Genomic DNA, 20,873 nt, shown 5'->3' on the forward strand with positions numbered 1-20,873 from the left:
TATACCACAGCGCCCTACAAATAATATCTAGTTATTCATATCTGTCTCTACTCCAGTGGTGCTTACACTCTATATTCACTACCACACACACTAAAATAATATAGATTTAATTTTTTTGTCAGAAGCCCATTAACCTACGTATATATGTTTTTGGATTGTGTGGAGAAACCAGAGGGCCGGAGGTAACCCACGCAAACACAGGGAGACACACATACTCTACAACAGGGGTTCCCAAACACGGTCCTGGAGGCTCCCCAACAGTTCAGGTTTTTCGAGATATTCATTTGTAAGCACAGGTGGTTTAATAAACTTGACTGAGGTACTAATTAAGTTACCTGTGGTCAAGCATGGATATCCTTAAAACCTGGACTGTTCGGGTGCCTTGAGGATCGAGTTTGGGAATCTCTGCTCTACAAAGATAGGGCCCTGGTTGATATCAAACCCATGATCCCAGAGCTGTGAGGCACCAATGCTGAACACTGTGCCATCATGTGGCCCGATTACTATTCATTATTATTGTAGAAATAAGGCAATTTTCGGGACTAATGATTTTGGAAATGAAACCACAGCACAAGCTGAACATATGAAAAGACAACTATAAATACTGACAAAGGTGAAGTACTTAGTCTATCTATGACAGTGGTTCCCAAACTGTGAGCCAGGGTGCCGCTATTACAGGGGGGCCGCAGCCTCGTGGTCCAGTCCGGTCCCAAATTAGGTGGGCCGGCAAGTTATTAGCTGGTGTGCGGCCATTTGCACAGAGACTCAGGGCTACATGCTTCAGCTCCGCCCCCTCCATTCTCCTCCTCCCTGCACAGCTTAGGCTGACCCAATTCCAGGCTAAAGTCCTTCCCTCTCCTCCTATGCCCCTGCCGTGGTTTTCCCTCTCCGAGGAGTAATGACATTTCTGCAGGACATCAGTACTTCCCTCCTCCTAACCCAGCACTGGCTGTGGTCAGGCTGCTCTGCATGCTCCCGAGTTTGTACAGGCAGCCAGCCGCTAGGGGTCGCATTGGAGTTAGGAGCACTGGAATAGTGTTATTTTAACCCTCTGCACAAAGTATCTGTGCCAGCTTCACCTTCAGAGTGATTGCAGTGGGAGTCCTGCTGTGCAGAAGCTGTCTGCAAACTACAGCAGGTAAGAAGTATACTGTGTGTAGCCCACCTATGCCCCCGCCCTGTTTACATTGGCATTGAGGAGTCCAACCTGTAACCCCACCAAGTGTATACTGACATTGTTCAGCCCATCTGTGCCCCCATGCTGTGTACACTAACACTGTGTAGCCTCATCTTACACTGGTACTGTGCTGCCCCACCCAGTGTACACTGGCACTGTGTGGCCCACTTGTGCCCATAGACATATAGGCACAAGGGATGGATCTGGGGGAGAAGGAGGAAGCGATCAGGGCGATCCTCCGTAACACCACCCCATAATACACAGCTCCCTGTCGGGCTCAGAGCGTTGCAAAGTAGTACAGCAACTTCCCGCCACTGCACAGTCACACAAAGTCTCATTACTCAACTATCCGGCCTGGATCTGGGTTTTTTACAGTCTACTCAAGTTGTCAGGTACCTGTCAGGCTTCATTATAGATCATTTAACAATCTGTCAATTGCTTTGGAACAAAGCAAACATTCTGTTGCTAGACATTTTCTCTACCCACTGGCCTAGGGGTGCCACGAAAAACATCTTCGTCAATAAGGGTGCCATGAACTGAGAAAGTTTGGGAACCACTGGTCTATGCATTCACTAGGAGCTAGTGGCATCACTAACTGACTGACACAGCACGGGCCACAATTGCCATTTGCTAAATGCCTGCTAGAAATATATTTTTCCTATACTGGGTTATCCTTAAGGCCGGTACACACTAGACGATGTCTAGTGTGTAGCAACCTGGTTAGCGAAGGGACCCGGTGGGGTGCCGGCAGCGGCAAGTGCCTACACACTCACCGACCCCGGGAGCGACAGCGGGGGCCATGCTGCAATCCGCAGCATGGCCTCCACTGATGATATAGCCCATCAGACCTGCATGCAGGAGCGCGCTTAGTCAGCGACATAGCCGATACACACTGGCCAATGTGGACAATATGCCGTCTGATCCGCCGGATCAGACGACATATCGTCTAGTACAGAGGTGGGGAACCTTTTTTCTGCCAAGGGCCATTTGGATATTTATAACATCATTTGCGGGTTCGGTGCTGGCCATGCCCCCTTCACGTGATGTCACACAGAGGGGGTGGAGCCACAATGTCCAGTGATTACAGCAATGCCCAGAGCATCCTGAGGATGCTCCAGGGAGCTGTAAGTGCAGCAGTGTGACCATCTGAAGCGTCCTAAGGACGCTCCAGGCAGTACAGCTAAATAGATTCTGGCTGCAGGGTGCCATTGTAGGCACCCATCTAGCCAGACGAGGCTAGCAGAAAAAAGCTCCTAGATTTACTGAATTTCAAGGCCCATCTGCAGTTGCCTTGGAAGGCCAGACCAAATGTTTTTGCAGGCCTTATACGGCCCGCGGGCCGGACGTTCCCCACCCCTGGTCTACTGTATAACCCAGCGTTACATGGGCTCATATGACAGATCATACTTGCTTTATATCAAGGTTAGGCAAACCCTGGCTCTCCAGGCATTGTGAAACTACAAGTCTCACCATTCTTTTGCCTTACACATCAAGAAGGTAACAGGTTGCTAACCTGTGTCTTAGCACAATACAAAGCCACTGGAACATCTATTTGGATGACTTTACATTTATAGGCTTATACAGGATCACCAGTAACTTTTAAAGATATGCTGCATAAATCACAGGTATGTCCAGGCAGGCAAACAGTATTCAAAACTGGATACCTCTATATAGTGTAAACAGCTAGTAATTGTTTATTACACAGCATCTTCTGCAAACCAAGCAGTATAGATTAAGGTCTTCTCCTCTAGACCATGTATCATTGACAAATCAATTCTTTCTAATCAATCCTGACAAATTGTCTCATCTCGCAAGCTGACGTGGCAAATGTAAATTGATTAAACTGTAATTACTATAGCGGTAACCTTGCTCCTACAAATTTGTTTTCTTGTATTAACCTAATTGCCCTAGCAGAGGGCCTTACAAGTAACTTATTTGCGCTACCGCTACTATGAGTGACAGCTGTAACCTAACAAATCCAAAAGTACAAACCAAAAGTTTATATCATTTACATTACATTCATTTACAGCACAGGCACTGTACAACAATTCTTTTTCTGTAACAATCAACTTTTGTACGGATTATATTGTGGAGTAAGATCACGTAACAACTGGCGCTTCTCAGTGCTTTTATTTAACATCTATAAGATGCAGAATAAATCACTGTTTTTGAAATGCAAATAGTCAATTTCTGGGAAAATTACAGCGGGCACTGTTCCTTAAGGGCCATATTTAAAAGGATTGTAGCTCAAAAAATGTAATTAACAGACCCATGGACCCAAACACCAGTCCAATAATACTACTGTAGATGTATCCAGTATACAAGTTTTTAAGAATTAGTTGGCTAATTTAAACATTGTGCTTTTGTTGTGCAGCTGTTATTTAATAAATGATGGAAAGAGTTTTAAAACCCAGTGGCCTCTATTGTTTTTAATATCTCTGATAAAAGTCACAAGATGTGGCCGAAATGCTTTAGTAGCCGATTGTTTAATGGGAATCGTCATTTTTTTTTCTTTTAACCTCTACAGCTGTACAAGACACCGGTTTCAAAGAACAAGTCGTTTCCATGTAATACTCCTTTCACATCACAATCCTGGGTCGCACCCGGGATTTTGTACACCGGTCCATCCTGGTTGCAACCACTTTCAGACTGGAGGCCCGATCTGGCTTATTGCCGGGTCGGTGACATCACGTGCCGAGCCGGTGCTTGGAGATGAGATCATGTCCAAGCGCCGGCCCTATTTATGCTGTGAATGGGACCTGGGTCGCATCGACCCGGGTTACCAATTCACACTGCATTGCGAGCCGGGTTGAACACGTGTTCAACCCTGCTCTTTACCCGGGTTGAAATGTTATCTCAACTGGGAGCTTTCACACTGCCCAATAACCCATGTTGCAGCGCGTTCACGCAAAAAAACCTGGGTTATTGCTGGCAGTGTGAAAAGGGGTATTAGTGTAATAGCCTGATTAGTGTGTTGAACCATTATTCTATTTGCTTAGATCCCGCTTGCACGATATTAGACACATCCAGTATTTTGACTGTGATAGAACTGGGAGTTTTCCGACTTATTAAGCAAGAGAGGAATGTCAAACCGCGGTTATACAAAAGTTTCAGGACCCTTTGGATCAGTCATACATTATTATCTCTGATAATGCCACTGTGTTTTGTTACTATTTTCAGACATTGTATTCCTCTCAGTACAACCAAGGTAGTCCAATTTAGTGTTTTCCCAATTAACCACCTGCTCTGTGACTTAGGGGGGAGTTTGGTGTACAGAAATTATGTTATTTTGGTACCTTTAATTGTGCCTTACAGACACAATATGTACCTGGGCGCTTGCAAATAAAAGTGACACTATTACATCACAACTGAGGTCATCGGGGGAGAAAAAGTTTACACCCATGACACATTACAAACTACTTACCGAGACCTCTGTAAAATATGTTGGGTGGAGAGAGATATTGGTTCTTTGGAGGATGAGGATTGGGACTTGTTGCTGAGCTGTCCTGTGACAGGCACTTTCTCCATTAGATTTTCAACAAATCCAGGTTTATCTTGTAAGGAGAAAATGTGGAACCAGAACTACTAGCGAGCTGCCTTAAATGTGGGGGTTTGCAGGGAACCTTTTGTGGCAATGTCCTGAAACTAGATTGCTGCATGACAAGGTGGGTGGCAGCATTCCCCTCATGCCCCCCTATTTTTGGTTTAGGCTTTAAAAATAAAGGGAGCTGATCTACCAGTCAGTAGATCCTTAATGCCCTGGCTTTAGCTAGGGTCTGTATAGCCAGAACTGTGCTGGCAACCAGATGTCCCACTTTTCATTAATGGTCCATCTGATGAGTGATATGGAACAGGTCATATATATGACACGTGTGCTGATATATGACCGAATCTGGGGTTCCTGAAATGAATCTCCTTATGGTTTGTAAAATAGTACAGTAGATACCTGTGAGATGGATGGGTCGTCCAGCAAGACCAGACATTTAGTAAACTGTTTATTCATTTATTTCTGTATATTCTGTGGCATACAATCAATCTTATACCATTCATTTTTAAGACACTGACACTTGTTGTACTGTGTTTACAAGGTTCGTATATGACTGTAGTTCATTGCCGGATATTCTAATATGTTAATGCTCTGATTTATATTATAATGATCAGCAGCTGTTTGGTACTACAGTATATCTTTGCTATTGTCATTTTACTGTTTCTTCTGCAGAGGGCATGCAGGGTTGTGTGACTATTGGGTGTTTTGTTTTCTTTAAAAAAAAATGTAAATAATAAAAATAAACGATTAAAAAAAAATAACAAAATAAAAAGATGATTGCACCGTGTGTTTTTTCCCTACAGACATCATCTGAACGTTGACATAAATATTCTGATTAAGGAATGAATAAGATTATTTTACCTTTTAAAATTATTGGGATATGAATTGTCCAATTGCTTCAATCTAACAGCTCATCCTACAATTAACATGTAAGACTGGGGACACATTGTCTAGCTACTAAAGTAAGTGAGGCTTTAAGACTACAAACCCATCATAACTTTTTCTGCTGATCTGTAATTACTGGGAGAGATCTGTATATGAACTTTCTGCAATAACCCCAGTGTGAGAAGCAGGAGTCCGCTTAATATCATTGTCAGTAATAAGAGGTGTGCGCTGAGAAAACTGAAGTAGGTTTGGGCACCGACACTAAATGCAAATGGTAATTGCCAGACATAAGTTCTATATAAACCCTGTCTGCATTTCTGGTAACACTCTACAATTACATCCCCCAAACGCTCCCTGACTGTCGCTCACACCGTGGATAGTCACTGTGAGCAACGACAGGAATGTACCTTGATGCATGTGCAGTGTGACATGTGTGGTTTAATGATAATGGCGTGACTGTGTAAATATGGGCATTGTGTCTATCTCTGAATCAGGCCCTCAGTGTTAGCGGAGGTGCAGACAGTTTCGAGAATCCTGTACCTGTTCTTCCTTCATCGTCATAGTTGTCCAGGTCATATTCTGCAAGTTCATCATCCTTCAGCTTTGAAATATTTTCCTCCTCAGCTGGCTGCGTGGCATCTTCCTCGGGTCTCTCTGTACTTTGCATCCCGTCATCTGCATCCTCACCAGCCTCATCTTCATTATCATCAAGTTCTCCTCTGAAGAGTCATGAAGAGAGACATAGAGGTGCTCAGCCCCACAGTTGCTAAGACAATTTGCTGCAGATGTGTCCTCATTCATCTAGCCTCAATACGCAGCACGAAGTGCCTGGCATCATTCAAGTCCTGTGCTACTCTCCTAGCGTCGGGCATCTTTGCCCGAAAATGCCTCTAGGTCGCAATGCAATTTGGATTAGGACTCACCAGCAGACTGTGCTGATTAATGTGATATGTGACACTTGTATATCTGTGTGTGACTGAGTCTGTATATAAACCACAAACTGAACTTGGAATGAAAAAAGCTGCGGCTGCTACATTGTATCACATTGTATACAGATTCAGAGACTCAGTCGCTCACAGATATACAAGTGTCACAATCAAAGTAATCGGCGCAATCTGCTGGTGCGTACTAGGTGCATCGCATTGCGACTTAGAAGCATTTTTTGCTGGAAAAAAAAAAAAAGCAAAAAAGACGCCCGGCGCTAGCAGAGTCTCACGGGACCTGGCGCGGAGAGGGGCTTTTTAGCGCGACTGCAGCAAAGATGTATAAGGACACATTTGTATATTTTAATAATATAAGGAAGTGTAGATTCTAGGGATTGCTCCCGGTTATCACCACACCGAGTATCAGTGCAGACATAGAACATAGAGAATAAAGTACTCCAGGGTTCTATGGTCCATATGGTAATGAGGGTGGAGAGTGAATACTTAAGTGGAATCTACACCAAATGACTACACAGGGCATGAGGCTGAAGACACTCACTTAAGTGAAGGAGTGGTGGACTCAAAGGGATTGAGTCAAGTAAGTGCGATGTCGGTGATGCAGTGTGAGCATCAGCCATACATACAGTAGCCCCGACATTAGCACTTTAATACGCACCTCAATGGGCAGCAAACTAAAATGTGCAATTTAGGGCAGATGAAAGGTGCATTAACAGCGTTCCAAGCCCATTACAGATGTGTCCTCGTACACCTAGCCTCAATACGCCATGTGGCACGAGATAAAGCACAACGGTCCAAAGAGAGGAAAAAAGCCGCAGTCGCTGCATCGTAGTACTTAGTCTACAGATTCAGAATCCAGTGCACACAGATATACAAGTGTTACATATCAAATTAACCAGTGCAGTCTCGTGCAGCAGATTGTCACAGCTGTTTGTGGGAAAAAAAGATGATAAAAAGCCGCTCATCATAAGCCAAGTTAGACGGGACCTGGGTGGTATTAGAGTTTGATTGAATTAGTTTATTTTTAAACTGGCTTTGCATCGCCGAAACTCGGGGAAGTTTCCCATTTTTAAACTCTCAAAGTTACTAAGAAGTGAGTTTAGCTGAAAGTGAGTTGGCCGATGGTGAAGTAGATCGGGATATCTCCCCCGAGTAGCAAGTTTTGAAGATTACTCACCTGAGATTGCAGTGTTTTCTCTCTGCCTAACTCTCCCAAACAAGCAGCCGCACATTTCCGTGAGATATATGAAGGCTGCTTGTGTGGTCTACCTTTTTAAAAAATGACGTAGCTCCCCCCCCCTATATTTACGGGGGGAAAATGTGTAGGGTTCTCCCTATATTTAAAAGCAGCACCGGACCCAACCCGGGGTGTAATGCCACAGCCAGGAGACCCTATCACCGGGTCTCTCCAGCCAAATAAGTGTTTTTTTAACTATTTATTTTACAGTGGGGGTACGGGTGCCGGCCGCCTGCTGGCACTTGTAGTTCCACAAGTGCTAAAGGGCAGGCATGCTGGCACCTGTAGTTCCACAGTAAAATACAATAGTTTTTCTTTTTTTACAATACTATTACCCCCGTACCCACAGCCCAGGGGTGCGGGGAAGAGCCCTCGGCTTCAGACTAAGCCTGGGGTTTCGGGAAAGGGGGGGACCACTTCTTGGGTCACCTCCCGAGATCCCCGTCTTGGGCTGACCGGCTTGGGGCGTTAATGCTTTGGCCATGAAAACCCGGTGATAGGGTCTCCCGGCTGTGTCATTACACCCACGGTCAGTTTGGGTCAGGTGTTGGTTTTAAATATAGGGGGACCCCTACGCATTTTTCCCCCTCTAAAGTTAAAACCAGGACTGGCCCTGCAGCCAGGTGCTGGTTCCTAAATAACGGGGGAACCCTACTAAGTTTTTTCCTCGTAAGTTTAGGAACCAGGAGTGGCTGAGCAGTCTGGGGCTGGTTATGTCTTTTGAGGGTTACCCTACATCATTTTTTTATTAAAATAAACACTTTAGATTATGTATACAGACAGAGACATACACAAATCACACTGATCTGTGTATGTTTCTGCAAAGTCGCAGCTCAGGAGGTGGAGTGTTGGAAACTTCAATTTATCAGCAATTTACAATCTCACCTGAAATAGTAATCTCGATTCTTGAAAAATTCCCGAGTTGTATCTTTTTCATGAAAAGTGCTTCCCAGTTTGGCCGATGGTGAGTTTATTCGAGTTTACAATCTCACCGAAGTTTTACCAGTGAGGAGAGAGAAATCTCTCCCAAACTCACCCGAGTTTGTCTTTAGTAAATTTGTGAAATGAAAAACATGCTTAAACTCACCCGAGATTGCAATCTTACGCAAACTCGAATCTTAGTAAAATTTACACCCTGGTGTCACAGCCGTTCGCGACTAAGACTCATTTTCATGTGAAAAAGGCGAGAAAAAGACACTCAGCACAAGCCAAGTCAGACGTGATCTGGTGTGCCAAGAAGGGGTGTTTTGCACGACTGCAGCAATAGTGAAACTGGACACATCTGTACGACAGCACATCGCGGGCATCACCTGCACATAGCGCCTTACAATTATTTTCAATTAAACAGTCATAACTCCACAAGTAAACTCCATGCAATAGCTTATTGATAAGTAGAAACAAACTACCAAGCAAAACACACTTCATAGAGCACAGGCATATTTGAGGTAATATATCATAAATAATGAATAATCTGCCAATTTGATTATTACTTTGAACATATTTATGTCAAAAGAAACTGGTACCGTATTCCTACATAAAAGCACTGTGCATATAAAATAGATCTGTGCTGAATTACTATGGGACTGTCAAATTAATTCACCCACCAAATTTAAATGGCCTTGGAAGGTGCAGGGAGTAAGGAGAAGTGACATCTCTCTAACTAGGAGTTTATAATTGCTCCATACCTGAAAATCGATTCACCGTGTAATCTTTATTTCAGCCGACAGTTATCGTCAGCCCAGAGCAATTTGATACAATGTTTAGTGTTCATTCTAGCACCCTGCACCAGTCACAACCTGTGCAGTTCCTCTTTCCTGCCTGGGGCGTCGCTCTCTGCACTGGTGCTTCTAGCACACTCGGCTAATGCAACAAACTGCCGAGATACAGACCAGAGTGTGCTAGATGCACCAGAGCAGAGAGCAACACCCCAGGCAGGAAAGAGGAACTACACAGGTTGTTACAGGTGCAGAGTGCTAGAATGATTTGTTCCATACTCTAACCGTGTATATATTTAGGCAATGCATTTGCATATACACTATGCAACCAAGCCACAAATTCAATCATTGAAAGATCTGGAGGTGTTAAAAGTTATTTATTTACAATTACTGGAGGTGTCGGAAATGTTACTTAATACATTTTTCTTAGTACAAGTATAACATGTCTTCCTACAATGACAAGGTACAGGTTTGAGGGGGCATTTATATTAGTATATGGGGCTTACTTTAATGTTTTGGGGGTTTTTTTGCAATTAAATGTGCTACAAATTTTAGAATTCTTCCCAAATTTAAAAAACCTGACCAAGCATGTACAGATACTCCATGCTGTGCGAGGGATAAAAAAATATTTGTTTTGAATAACTGCATCCAAGTAATTGGCCTTTGCTCACATGTAACCAAACTGTTCATAGATCTGGTAGTTCTATGATGGAATCAACTAAACAGATAGCACCACGTAAGGTGGAACTTCATAGGGGCAGATTCCATTCAACACAAATATCTGCCAGTTACGGTAGGCAGATTCTGCTAACTGAATCTGCCTTCTGTAGTTATTGCGTGGAAGCCACTGGAACATGTCCCAACATCCTCGGCGCTTATTTGAATCTGCCCCATTCTGTCATTTTACAGCTCATGTTACTTACTCCAACTGTTCTTTGGCTTCAATAATAAGTTTATTTAGCTCCTCTTTGCTGAGCTGAACCTGAGGGGAAAACCATGACAGAAAACATAAATAATAATAATAAAAAAAAAAAGGAAAGCCAAACAACTCACATTAGTGAACTGTGGAGCTCATTCAGACCCTCTCGCTAGATGCGAACGCTCGCTCGATGCGTACGCAAATCCAGCGCATGCCCAGCAAGACAGGCGATCGCACGGCAAGGCATTAGCACGCCCACAATCTCTTGGCGTGCGATCATTATGTGTATGCAGACACCCACCAGCCATTCATGAGACGCCCACTTGTGCACGTCATTTCCTGGAAGTACATGAAACCATTATTACATCGAGCACCATAGGATGCGATCGCAGCGCTTGAGGTTGACCATACCCTGCTGCTAGCACTGTGATTACTTCAGTGTGTATTTCAACCAGGTGATGTGTACTATGGCGCTGCCTGTTAATTATGCATGCATCTGTAACGGCGTTGTCTATGCTGGGCGAGCGTACGCTTCCCGATCTCTCGCTGTGGTTCGCGCACACGCATTGCGATGCATGCACAGAAAGTGACAATCGGCCAGCTACGAGCGAACGCATCCTGGCGAGAGGGTCTGAATCAGCTCCTGTAATCATTAACATACATACTGTATCTGTAACAACTAAACAAGTAGTGTTTAATTCAATACGAGAACGCATCTTTTAACACTCACAAATGTACAGTAGATGTAAGTTACCACATGGGTAACAAAATATTGTGTAACATTGTATATAATGTTGTATCCTTTAACATATACAGTTAGGGCATCTGACCTGCATTGCTTTATTTTGTTGTTTTATGGTGGGGGGGGTGTCTCATTTGTTGGTGAATGAAATTGGAGGATAATGCAGAAGTTGCTCACTGCCATAGCACGTTACTATATATACATTTTTTTATCATTACAATTTTAAATAAATATTGGTCACCAGCAGCAGCCAAGCAGCACAATATACTGTAAAAGGAACCTGTGTATATATTTCCACCTGGTCACTTTACTGGATCTGCCTTAACTTTTAATACAAGAGTTCTCCTTTGCAACACACACACACACACACACATATATATAATGCTATTGTATCTCTGCAAAAAGGATCTATAAAGATATGCAATAATTAGAAAATACAATGACATAAAAGAGAAGAGTGCTGCGTACGTTATTAAAATATCATAGCCGATTATTTATCCGAGTCTGGAATGGCATGCTGGGACACCTAGTTCCACAACAGTGATTGAGTAAAGGAAGACTGGAAGCTCTAATACAGTTAGAGGGCAACAGTATAATAATATCCAATAATAATATTACACACGCTGATGCCCCACCTTATCTGGGACCTCTTTAGCGACCCCCCGCTGTACCCAGGACACACAGGTAATCTGACAGCTCATAGTGTACCCGGTACAGGCTCCTGTCTGTGTGCGGTCAGTACAGTACAGACTTCCTATCAGCAGCAATGGCGGCTCCCATCCCGCACACGTGTGTTCCTGTGTCACTGTGTATCCGGCCACATGACTGGCTGAGAGAGCCTCCTCCTACTGTATAGCATCAACATACTGTAGGTTGTGTGTGTGTGCCGAATCTGTATGGGTTGTGGTGCCTTGTGCCCCACACAGTATGGTTACAGGCAGATGTAGATGTTATTTGTAATAATAAATAGCAGAAGTGTTTGTACGCCTAAGTTTCATATGAAGCTGCATTTACCAATGGATGAGAAGATCAGACAGATGTTTCATACTGTATATAACTAATACAGTTATTTCGTAAAAATTAATCACATCATTTTCCCACTGCAAACAAAGGGCCTGATTCAGACCCACTCGCGAGCGGCTGTCCGCTCGCAAGTGGGTCGATGTTATGGACTGAGCATGCGCACGACGGAGGGAGCTCCGTCGTGCGCATGCGCCAGACGCGACGAGCGAAGGAAAGTCCTTCGCTCGTTGTGTCTGATCAAAGGGGGCGTGCTGTCGATGTTGATTGACAGCACGCCCCCTTTGGTAGGCGTGCCGGGGGCGTGCCTCCCTGACGGGGGCGTTCCCACGGGAACGCCTCCCGTCACAAGCCGGCCCACTGACATCACTAGTGATGTCAGTGGGAGTGATTTTGGCTCTGATAGAGCCAAAATCACTCCGAAGCTTGCGGTTGAAAACCTCAACCGCAGGCTCCGGCTCGCAATTTCGATGGTCTCGACCATCGCGGCCATCAAAATGCACGCTCGTATAGCCTGTGGGTGGTGACCCACAGCTATACGAGCGTCCAGAAGGACGCTCCATTTTCATGGAGGCCGGCCCTCATTCAGAGCGTGCGCTCTGCTCAGAGCGTACGGCTCTGAATGAGGGCCAAAGTTTCAATAGTGAGAGAAAGGGGGCAATTCAACTGTGTGGGTGGCGATAAATAATGGGCACCCAGTGTTACAATTAAATTGTTCTGGGTACCCATTAATTATCGCGGTCTTTACGCCCTATTAGACCATGTAAAACTGCTAAACCTATATAAAGTCCGGGTTAGGGCACCCTAACCACTGGTTTATCGGACATTTTTGTTAGCGTCCTCCTGTGAAGGTCTGAGCAGAAATGCCAGCGCCGGCAGCTTTCGTGTCTGAACAGTGCAACAATTGAATTGCTCCGTTGGGCTCCCTAAAAAGAAGAAACAATTGAATCGCCCCCCAGACAGAGAGAGAGAGAGATGAGCAGTTCGGTTCTGCAGAACTCCTAACACACCCAAACTTGGGGTTTCCAAAGAGAACCAACTCCTGACCGTTCTTCCCGCCAAATTTGGTTCTCAAAATGAAGTAAAGCAGAATTTTCCTGCAAATCTCAATCTCTCATGTTTTGGGTTGCATATGAGTCCCTCCCTCATGCTCAGATGCCATTTTACACAGTGATCTTCAAAAGATTATAACGATCCTATCGTTATCGTAAAAATCTGACAGTTTCTGGCCCCTGCAAACGACCATACGATGGTCGATGCGATGCCACGTATTGTCGCTATCGACCAACTACCGTCATCTGTGCAAGCAGGCAGACCTGTTCGATATCGACCAGGTTACTGCATGTGTTGGATGAACATCCAACACATGCAGGACGATCAGACAACGATTGTCTGATCGTTGCCATCGTACCGTGTATACGCAGCTTAAGTGGAAAGGGTGACTGCAGGCATCTTTGTCACTGTGTAGGTGTGTTTGTCAGACACACTAGCTAACACCTGCAATTCAGTGCACTGCAAAACTGCTGTGTGCTTGGTAGACATAGGGGGTATCCAAGTAGCAGCGCTAAAGTAGCGCTGCTGATTGATCTCGGCAGGGCTATCCAATTAGCCCCGAAGTGCCACCCGACGCCAGCACTTATCATGGATATTTTTTGGGACCTGACATATCCTGAAAAATAATCCACGATAAGTGCCGTTTTTTCACAACCTAAATGGCGAAAACACATAGGTCCGTGAGCTTATCGCGGATCCTATGTGTTTTTGGGAAAAATACCGTATTTTTTTGACAGAAATAGTAGGATAGGGGGGGAAAAAAAGTGGCGAAAAACCGGGATAATCGGCGAAAAATTCCCGGGTTTTTCCGATCGTGGCTAATTGGATACCTCCCAAAGTAGCACATGCAAACAAGCTGCTGTGTATGTTTGTTAAAGTGCACATCTTTCATTTGTTTTTTTTTCCCACACGGATATCTAATCTATCTACTGTACAATGCAATATATAATTTATATTGTCACTTGTGCATGAGGGTATAGAGACAGTGTGATTTCAAGATTACTTGTCCAAAAAACAGTATACTGTCTGTGCTGTGTCTGAGTTTGCTGCACCCCAAAGAAGACCTCTTTTCTTGTTATAAAAAATAATTGCAAAATAAAAACCTCAAAATTATTTTTAATGTGCATTCTTTTAAAAATCAATTTAAATAGTACTTTAAGAGTGTGTGTCTTTGGAAGGCAGCATACTTGTATATTACTGTACTTACTCTAGATGTTGTCGTGTCCCTTTTAGCTGCATCCCAAAAAAATAATTACACAGGATGCACAGGTAATAACAATTTCTGTACAAGATTTTGTTAATCACTTAATTAATTGTTGAAGTATAGAAGCCATTTTGTATCATAAGAATCCATTTTGTTTTCAAGTATGCCACGTATTCATTGAAAGTAAATGCACAGGACAGGAGGGAGTTAATTCATTGTACAAGAGCCTCTCACATACACAGAAAAGCATATGTACATACAGTCAGGTGCATAAATATTGGGACATTGACAGAATTTTCATATTTTAGCCTCTATTCACCACCACAATGGCTTTGAAATGAAACAAACAAGATGTGCTTTAGCTGGAGACTTTCAGATTTAATTTGAGGGTAATTACATTCAAATCAGGTGAACGGTGTAGGAATTACAACGGTTTCTATATGTGCCTCCCACTTTTTAAGGGGCCAAAAGTAATGGGACTATCAACTCAAAAGCTATTTCATGGACAGGTGTGGGCTATTCCATCGTTATTTAATTATCAATTAAGCAGGTAAAAGGTCTGGAGTTGATTCTAGGTGTGACATTTGCATTTGGAATCAGTTGCTGTCGACTCAATATGAGATCCAAAGAGCTGTCACTATCAGTGAAGCAAGCCATCATTAGGCTGAAAAATCAAAGCAAACCCATCAGAGAGATAGCAAAAACATTAGATGTGGCCTAATCAACTGTTTGGAACATTCTTAAAAAGAAAGAACGCACCGGAGAGCTCAGCAACACCAAAAGACCCGGAAGACCATGGAAAACAACTATGGTGGATGACAGAAGAATTATTCCCCTGGTGAAGAAAAACCCCTTCACAACAGTTGGCCAAATCAAGAACACTCTCCAGGAGGTAGGTGTATATGTGACAAAGTCAACAATCAAGAGAATACTTCACAAGAGTGAATATAGAGGGTTCACCACAAGATGTAAACCATTGGTGAGCCACAAAAACAGGAAGACCAGATTAGAGTTTGCCAAACAACATCTAAAAAAGCCATTACAGTTCTGGAACAACATCCTATGGACAGATGAGACAAAGATTAACTTGTACCAGAGTGATGGGAAGTGAAGAGTATGGAGAAGGAAAGGAACTGCTCATGATCCAAAACATACCACCTCATCAGTAAAGCATGGTGGTGGTAGTGTCATGGCGTGGGCATGTATGGCTGCCAATGGAACTGGTTCCCTTGTATTTATTGATGATGTGACTGCTGACAAAAGCAGCAGAATGAATTCTGAAGTGTTTCGGGCAATATTATATGCTCATATTCAGTCAAATGCTTCAGAACTCATTGGACGGCGCTTCACAGTGCAGATGGACAATGACCCGAAGCATACTGCAAAAGCAACCAAAGAGCTTTTTAAGGCTAAAAAGTGGAATGTTATGCAATGGCCAAGTCAATCCCCTGACCTGAATCCGATTGAGCATGCATTTCACTTGATGAAGACTAAACTGAAGGGAAAATGCCCCAAGAACAAGCAGGATCTGAAGACATTTGCAGTAGAGGCCTGGCAGAGCATCACCAGGGATGAAACCCAGCGTCTGGTGATGTCTATGCGTTCCAGACTTCAGGCTATAATTGCCTGCAAAGGATTTGCAACAAAGTATTAAAAAGTGAAAGTTAGATTTAGGATTGTTTAGTTTGTCCCATTACTTTTGGCCCCTTAAAAAGTGGGAGGCACATATAGAAACCGTTGTAATTCCTACACCGTTCACCTGATTTGATGTAATTACCCTCAAATTAAATCTGAAAGTCTGCAGTTAAAGCACATCTTGTTTGTTTCATTTCAAAGCCATTGTGGTGGTGAATAGAGGCAAAAATATGAAAATTCTGTCAATGTCCCAATATTTATGCACCTGACTGTATTTGGGAATGTTATTCAAATGTTAGGAAGTCTTGAGACTGCCAGCTCATCAGTTTCACTGCAGATAATGAACAACAGATGTGTTACTTGAATCCTATAAATACGAGTCTGTCTATTAAATAAACCAGAGAAGGAGATGCTTGTGGTTACATACACTTGTGTCCAGTATCTCTTTTTTCCTCATATGATCATATGTAGGTTATAGCAGACAAAACCCTGAGGGTGACCAAGAAAGAACTCAATTTATTAGCCATAGATAGTGATCAGATTCAACATAATTTTAATTTAAAATTGACACACAATTTTGATCCACTTAGTACTGACTTTTTGGATATCACCCTTACCACTGAAGGTGATAAAGTTATCACCAATAATTATCGTAAATCCATCGACACGTGTAATTATGTTCATTACAAGAGCAGTTATTATAAACCATGGATTAAGAATAGCCCCGAAGACAACTGGGTAGATTGTGCACGGAGTTAAGATCTTTCTGCCCAAACTGTACAGATGATAGACGAGTTTTTAGATAGACTCTATCCAATCGAACTCCGCAATGAGGCTTAGAATTCTGTGTACAGATAGGATAGAAGCTTAATGCTTACCACTAAAAGGAACCCTGGTTAAAAATTCTCAAGTCAAAAACCCAACGGGGATAATAACGTTGATAAAAAAATAAATAACTTTAATTTCTAAATATACCACCAAATCAAATAAAATTAGAGGCATTATTAAAAAGAACTGCAAACTATTAAAACAGATAATATTCTAAAAGATTTTAATGAAGAACATTCAAGGATTATATGTAAACGTAATGGTAATTTGATAAAGGTATTAGCACTTAGTGTATTAAAACAAAATAATATAGCAAATTTGGGAGTCCACACATGGTTACCCCCCGAACCTTGTGGATGTTTTAGATGTAAATGATCTGTCTGTGTGAGATGTTCTTACATTTATAATAGGCAAACTACAATTGAATCAAACTAGCTGAAGTACACCGCATTGCCCGAGTTTAAATCTTCAAGTTATTATGTTTTATTATGTGGTGTTGTTCATATCCATCCGGCCAGGACCTCAATCCCCTAGTATGTCTTCTGGGATCCAATGTTACCACTCTGTAAAGTTTTCGGACAAATTATGTGATGTCGTCCAAATACTGTACATCCAGTGGAAGACCCAGCACAGGCTCCCTGGGTCAACGTTATGCCTCTTGCACTCCACCGTGAGGTCCGACCGGGACCCCAACCACTCAATTAAACATCCCAGACCATTTGCCACCCCACTGTGAAGTGTTCGTCAAATCCATCCAGTGGAAGGTCCAGAACAGGTTCCATAGGTAAAAGTTCTGCCCGCTGCACTGAACCGTGAGGTCCTACTGGAATCCCAACCACTCCATTAAACATTCCACACAATTTGCCACCCCTCTGTGAAGTTTTCATCCAAATCCATCCAGTGATAGGCCTAAAACAGGTTCCTTCGGTCAAAGTTCTTCCCGCTGCACTCCGCCGTGAGGACCAACCGGGGACCCCAACCACTCCATTAAGGCATCCCAGACCATTTCCCACCCCACCAAACCTGGCCAGGATCCAACTGAACCAGCATGCGTTGGTTTCATCCCAATCGGTGCAGGTGTGTCCGAATGCATAACCGGACAAACAAACAGACCAATTAATTTTATATATAAGATATATTGAATCTTTATCATCTGGATGAGTATCCAAGGAGAAGGTTACCTTTTTTGGGAAATAGAGATAGTTACCCAACAAACAACAACTACCCTCTACATATTTGTGTTTTAAGCATATCTCTGGTACGCATACAACTTGTAAATTTCACAATAATTGAATGAACTAACCTAACACACGTGTTGAACGCCTCTGAAAAAGAAAAAAAAACTTTCAAAGAGTTTTGTCTTTTGCAAGCCACGCCCCATTTTAATAGTTTTAGAGCAGGGGTGGGGAACCTTTTTTCTGCCGAGGGCCATTTCGACATATATGTTATTCGCGGGCCGGTGCCGGCCACGTCCCCTCCGTGTGACGTCACACAAGGGTGGGGCCACAATCACCGGTGATCAGGGCCGTAGGGAGGGTGGTGCGGCCGATGCCTCCGCACAGGGCGGAATCCTGCAAAGTCACCGGTCGCTACCTGCCGGGCTCCGGAGGTCTGCAGGAAGAGACCTCCAAGAGTGCTACGCGGCAGAGCAGAGTAACTTGAAAGATATCCCCGCCCTCCACCCGAAAGGCCGGATGAAAAGTTAAGCGCACACGGGAAGGAGGGGGCGGGGGCGAGCGAGAGGGGCGGCAGTGCAACACAGAGCGCACTGCCGTCCTGCTACAGCACTGCCAGTGATTACAGCAATACCAGGAGCAGCTATAAGGGGATCGGTGTGACCGTCTGAAGCGTCCTAAGGACGCTTCAGGCAGCACTACTGCATAGAGTCTGGCTGCAGGGTGCCATTCTAGGCACCCTGCTAGCCAGATGAGGCTAGCAGAAAAAAGCTTAGAGGGCCATACCAAATGATTCCGGGGGCCTTATGCGGCCCCTGGGCCTGAGGTTCTCCATCCCTGTTTTAGAGGAACAGGTTTGCTTTGGTTTCTTGGTTCAGTATAGTGATGGTCACATGAGTAGTCATAAAGGCTGCTTTGGCCATGTTAAGGCTCTGTCTTCCAGTAGAAGAGTGTGCATATGTCTATGCAAGATTGTATATGATTATTGTGTACACTGTACATGCTTTGAGGGTGTTTTTTTTATATAGAGTTAGTAGAGTACTTTACAGTTTGATTTGTTTACAGAGGGTCATGTGACAGTTGGAAGTAGTTCAGGTGAGCGGTTACGCTGGGAAGTGTGCGGCCTTTGGGAAATAATGCAGTCATGTGATCTAGTGTGTCCAATTATGTTAGTAGGAATGCTGTCATTATAACATACTACTTTTACATGAGAACTTTGCTGCTCTACCATGCCCGAACCGTTGCCCAAATCTCATTTTTCTCTTTGACTGGCACATCTACATGGTAAGACCTTTGTTTTGATACCACAACCATATTTTACGTTCTCAAAATAGGTCTCAGTAAAAAACCTTATAGAATTAATATATAGGTAAAACAGGGTTTATTTACCCTATTAGACAATTTATTAATTGTGAAAGCTCATATATTATTTATGTGCTCCAATGCAAATGTGGTTTTCAGTAGGTGGGCTGTTCCACTAGAACTCTTAAAGAGCATTTCAGAGAAGACAAAATAAATATAGAGAAGGGTATTGTGAGTAGTAGTGTAGCTAAGCATTTCCATTAACATCATAATAAAAACCCTGAAGGTATATATTGTCATAGGAGTAGAAATTATTAATCACACCAAAACAGATGAAGATAGATTCCGTCAATCATGTAGGGCTGAAGTTATGTGGTTCTATAAGTACAGTAACAAACACTTATTTCAGATGGCAGCTTAGAGTTTAATGACTGGTATCAGAGGCAAATGGAGGATTATTAAAGGGGGGGTTTCCAAATGCTTGAAAAAAGCAAGTGTGGCCAGTCCATGAAGAGGGCATAATCAGCACTTAACCAGCTATAATATATACGTCATGCAAAGTATAGTGTATGTGATAATTCTAATATATACAGGACCAGTGATCACAGTATGGCATTATATGAGGAAGTAGGGCCATCCTGCCTGAGCTGAATGTTTTTATTTCAGATGTGGGCTCCATTCCAGATCATTGGTGCAAGTTCAGGAACCTGGAGGAGCAGCAAAAGAACCTTGCACTGCCCTGGACATATACGCATACTTGCCTATCTTTGAAAAAGTATTTCAGGGAGATTGTGAAAGCAGCACCTATAAGCGTGGCGGTAAAGTGAGCGTGTACTGCTACATCTGAGAGGCGTGTCATAATACTGACTTACATTCAAATGTAAATGAGCCCCAAAGCAGTTAGTAAGATCTATTTGTTGATGAAAACTAGGGATGAGCGGGTTCAGATTTCTGAAATCCGAGCCCCCCCGATCCGAGCCGGGAACCGAGTCAGGCTCGGGTTTTTCCGCCTGACTCGGATCTGAAATCGAGGCAAAACGTCATCATCCTGCTGTCGGATCTCGTGGGTTTTGGCTTCTATAAAAGGTCAACACGTCGGCGCCATTTTTCACTCCGGCTGTGGACAGTGAAGAGGGAGGGAGGGTGGGAGTTGTGCTGCTGTTGTCCATAGGGGCTGTGTCCACTCCATAGTCCATAGGGGCTGGCTGGGCTGTGTTGGCAGTCTGTTGTCCATAGGGGCTGTGTCCACTCCAAAGTCCATAGGGGCTGGCTGGTCTGTGTTGTGCAGTCTGTTGTCCATAGGGGCTATGTCCACTCCAAAGTCCATAGGGGCTGGCTGGGCTGTGTTGTGCAGTCTGTTGTCCATAGGGGCTGTGTCCACTCCAAAGTCCATAGGGGCTGGCTGGGCTGTGTTGTGTTGTGCAGTGTCCCATAAAGGCTGTAGTCCTAAAGGGGTCCTGTAGTGTTGTTCAGGGGGTGCTCTGTCCATCAGA

At 43.6% G+C, this 20,873-nt stretch overlaps 1 protein-coding gene across 1 annotated transcript in view; it reads right to left on the reverse strand.

Moving 5' to 3' along the window:
• Positions 1 to 11,976, reverse strand: part of PWP1 (PWP1 homolog, endonuclein) — a 96,658-nt gene extending 84,682 nt beyond the window's left edge. Inside the window, exons 1-3 of the mRNA XM_088478916.1 lie at positions 11,799 to 11,976; positions 10,426 to 10,484; positions 6,150 to 6,328 (exon numbers count right to left, since the gene is read on the reverse strand). Of these exons, the coding sequence (XP_088335042.1) occupies positions 6,150 to 6,328; positions 10,426 to 10,484; positions 11,799 to 11,864 (304 nt within the window). The 5' untranslated portion in view covers positions 11,865 to 11,976. The remainder of the gene's footprint in view (positions 1 to 6,149; positions 6,329 to 10,425; positions 10,485 to 11,798) is intronic.
• Positions 11,977 to 20,873: the final 8,897 nt, after the last annotated feature.

Source organism: Taudactylus pleione, unplaced genomic scaffold, assembly GCF_031769625.1.
Source record: "Taudactylus pleione unplaced genomic scaffold, aTauple2 ptg000225l, whole genome shotgun sequence".
NCBI classification, from domain to species: Eukaryota; Metazoa; Chordata; class Amphibia; order Anura; family Myobatrachidae; genus Taudactylus; species Taudactylus pleione.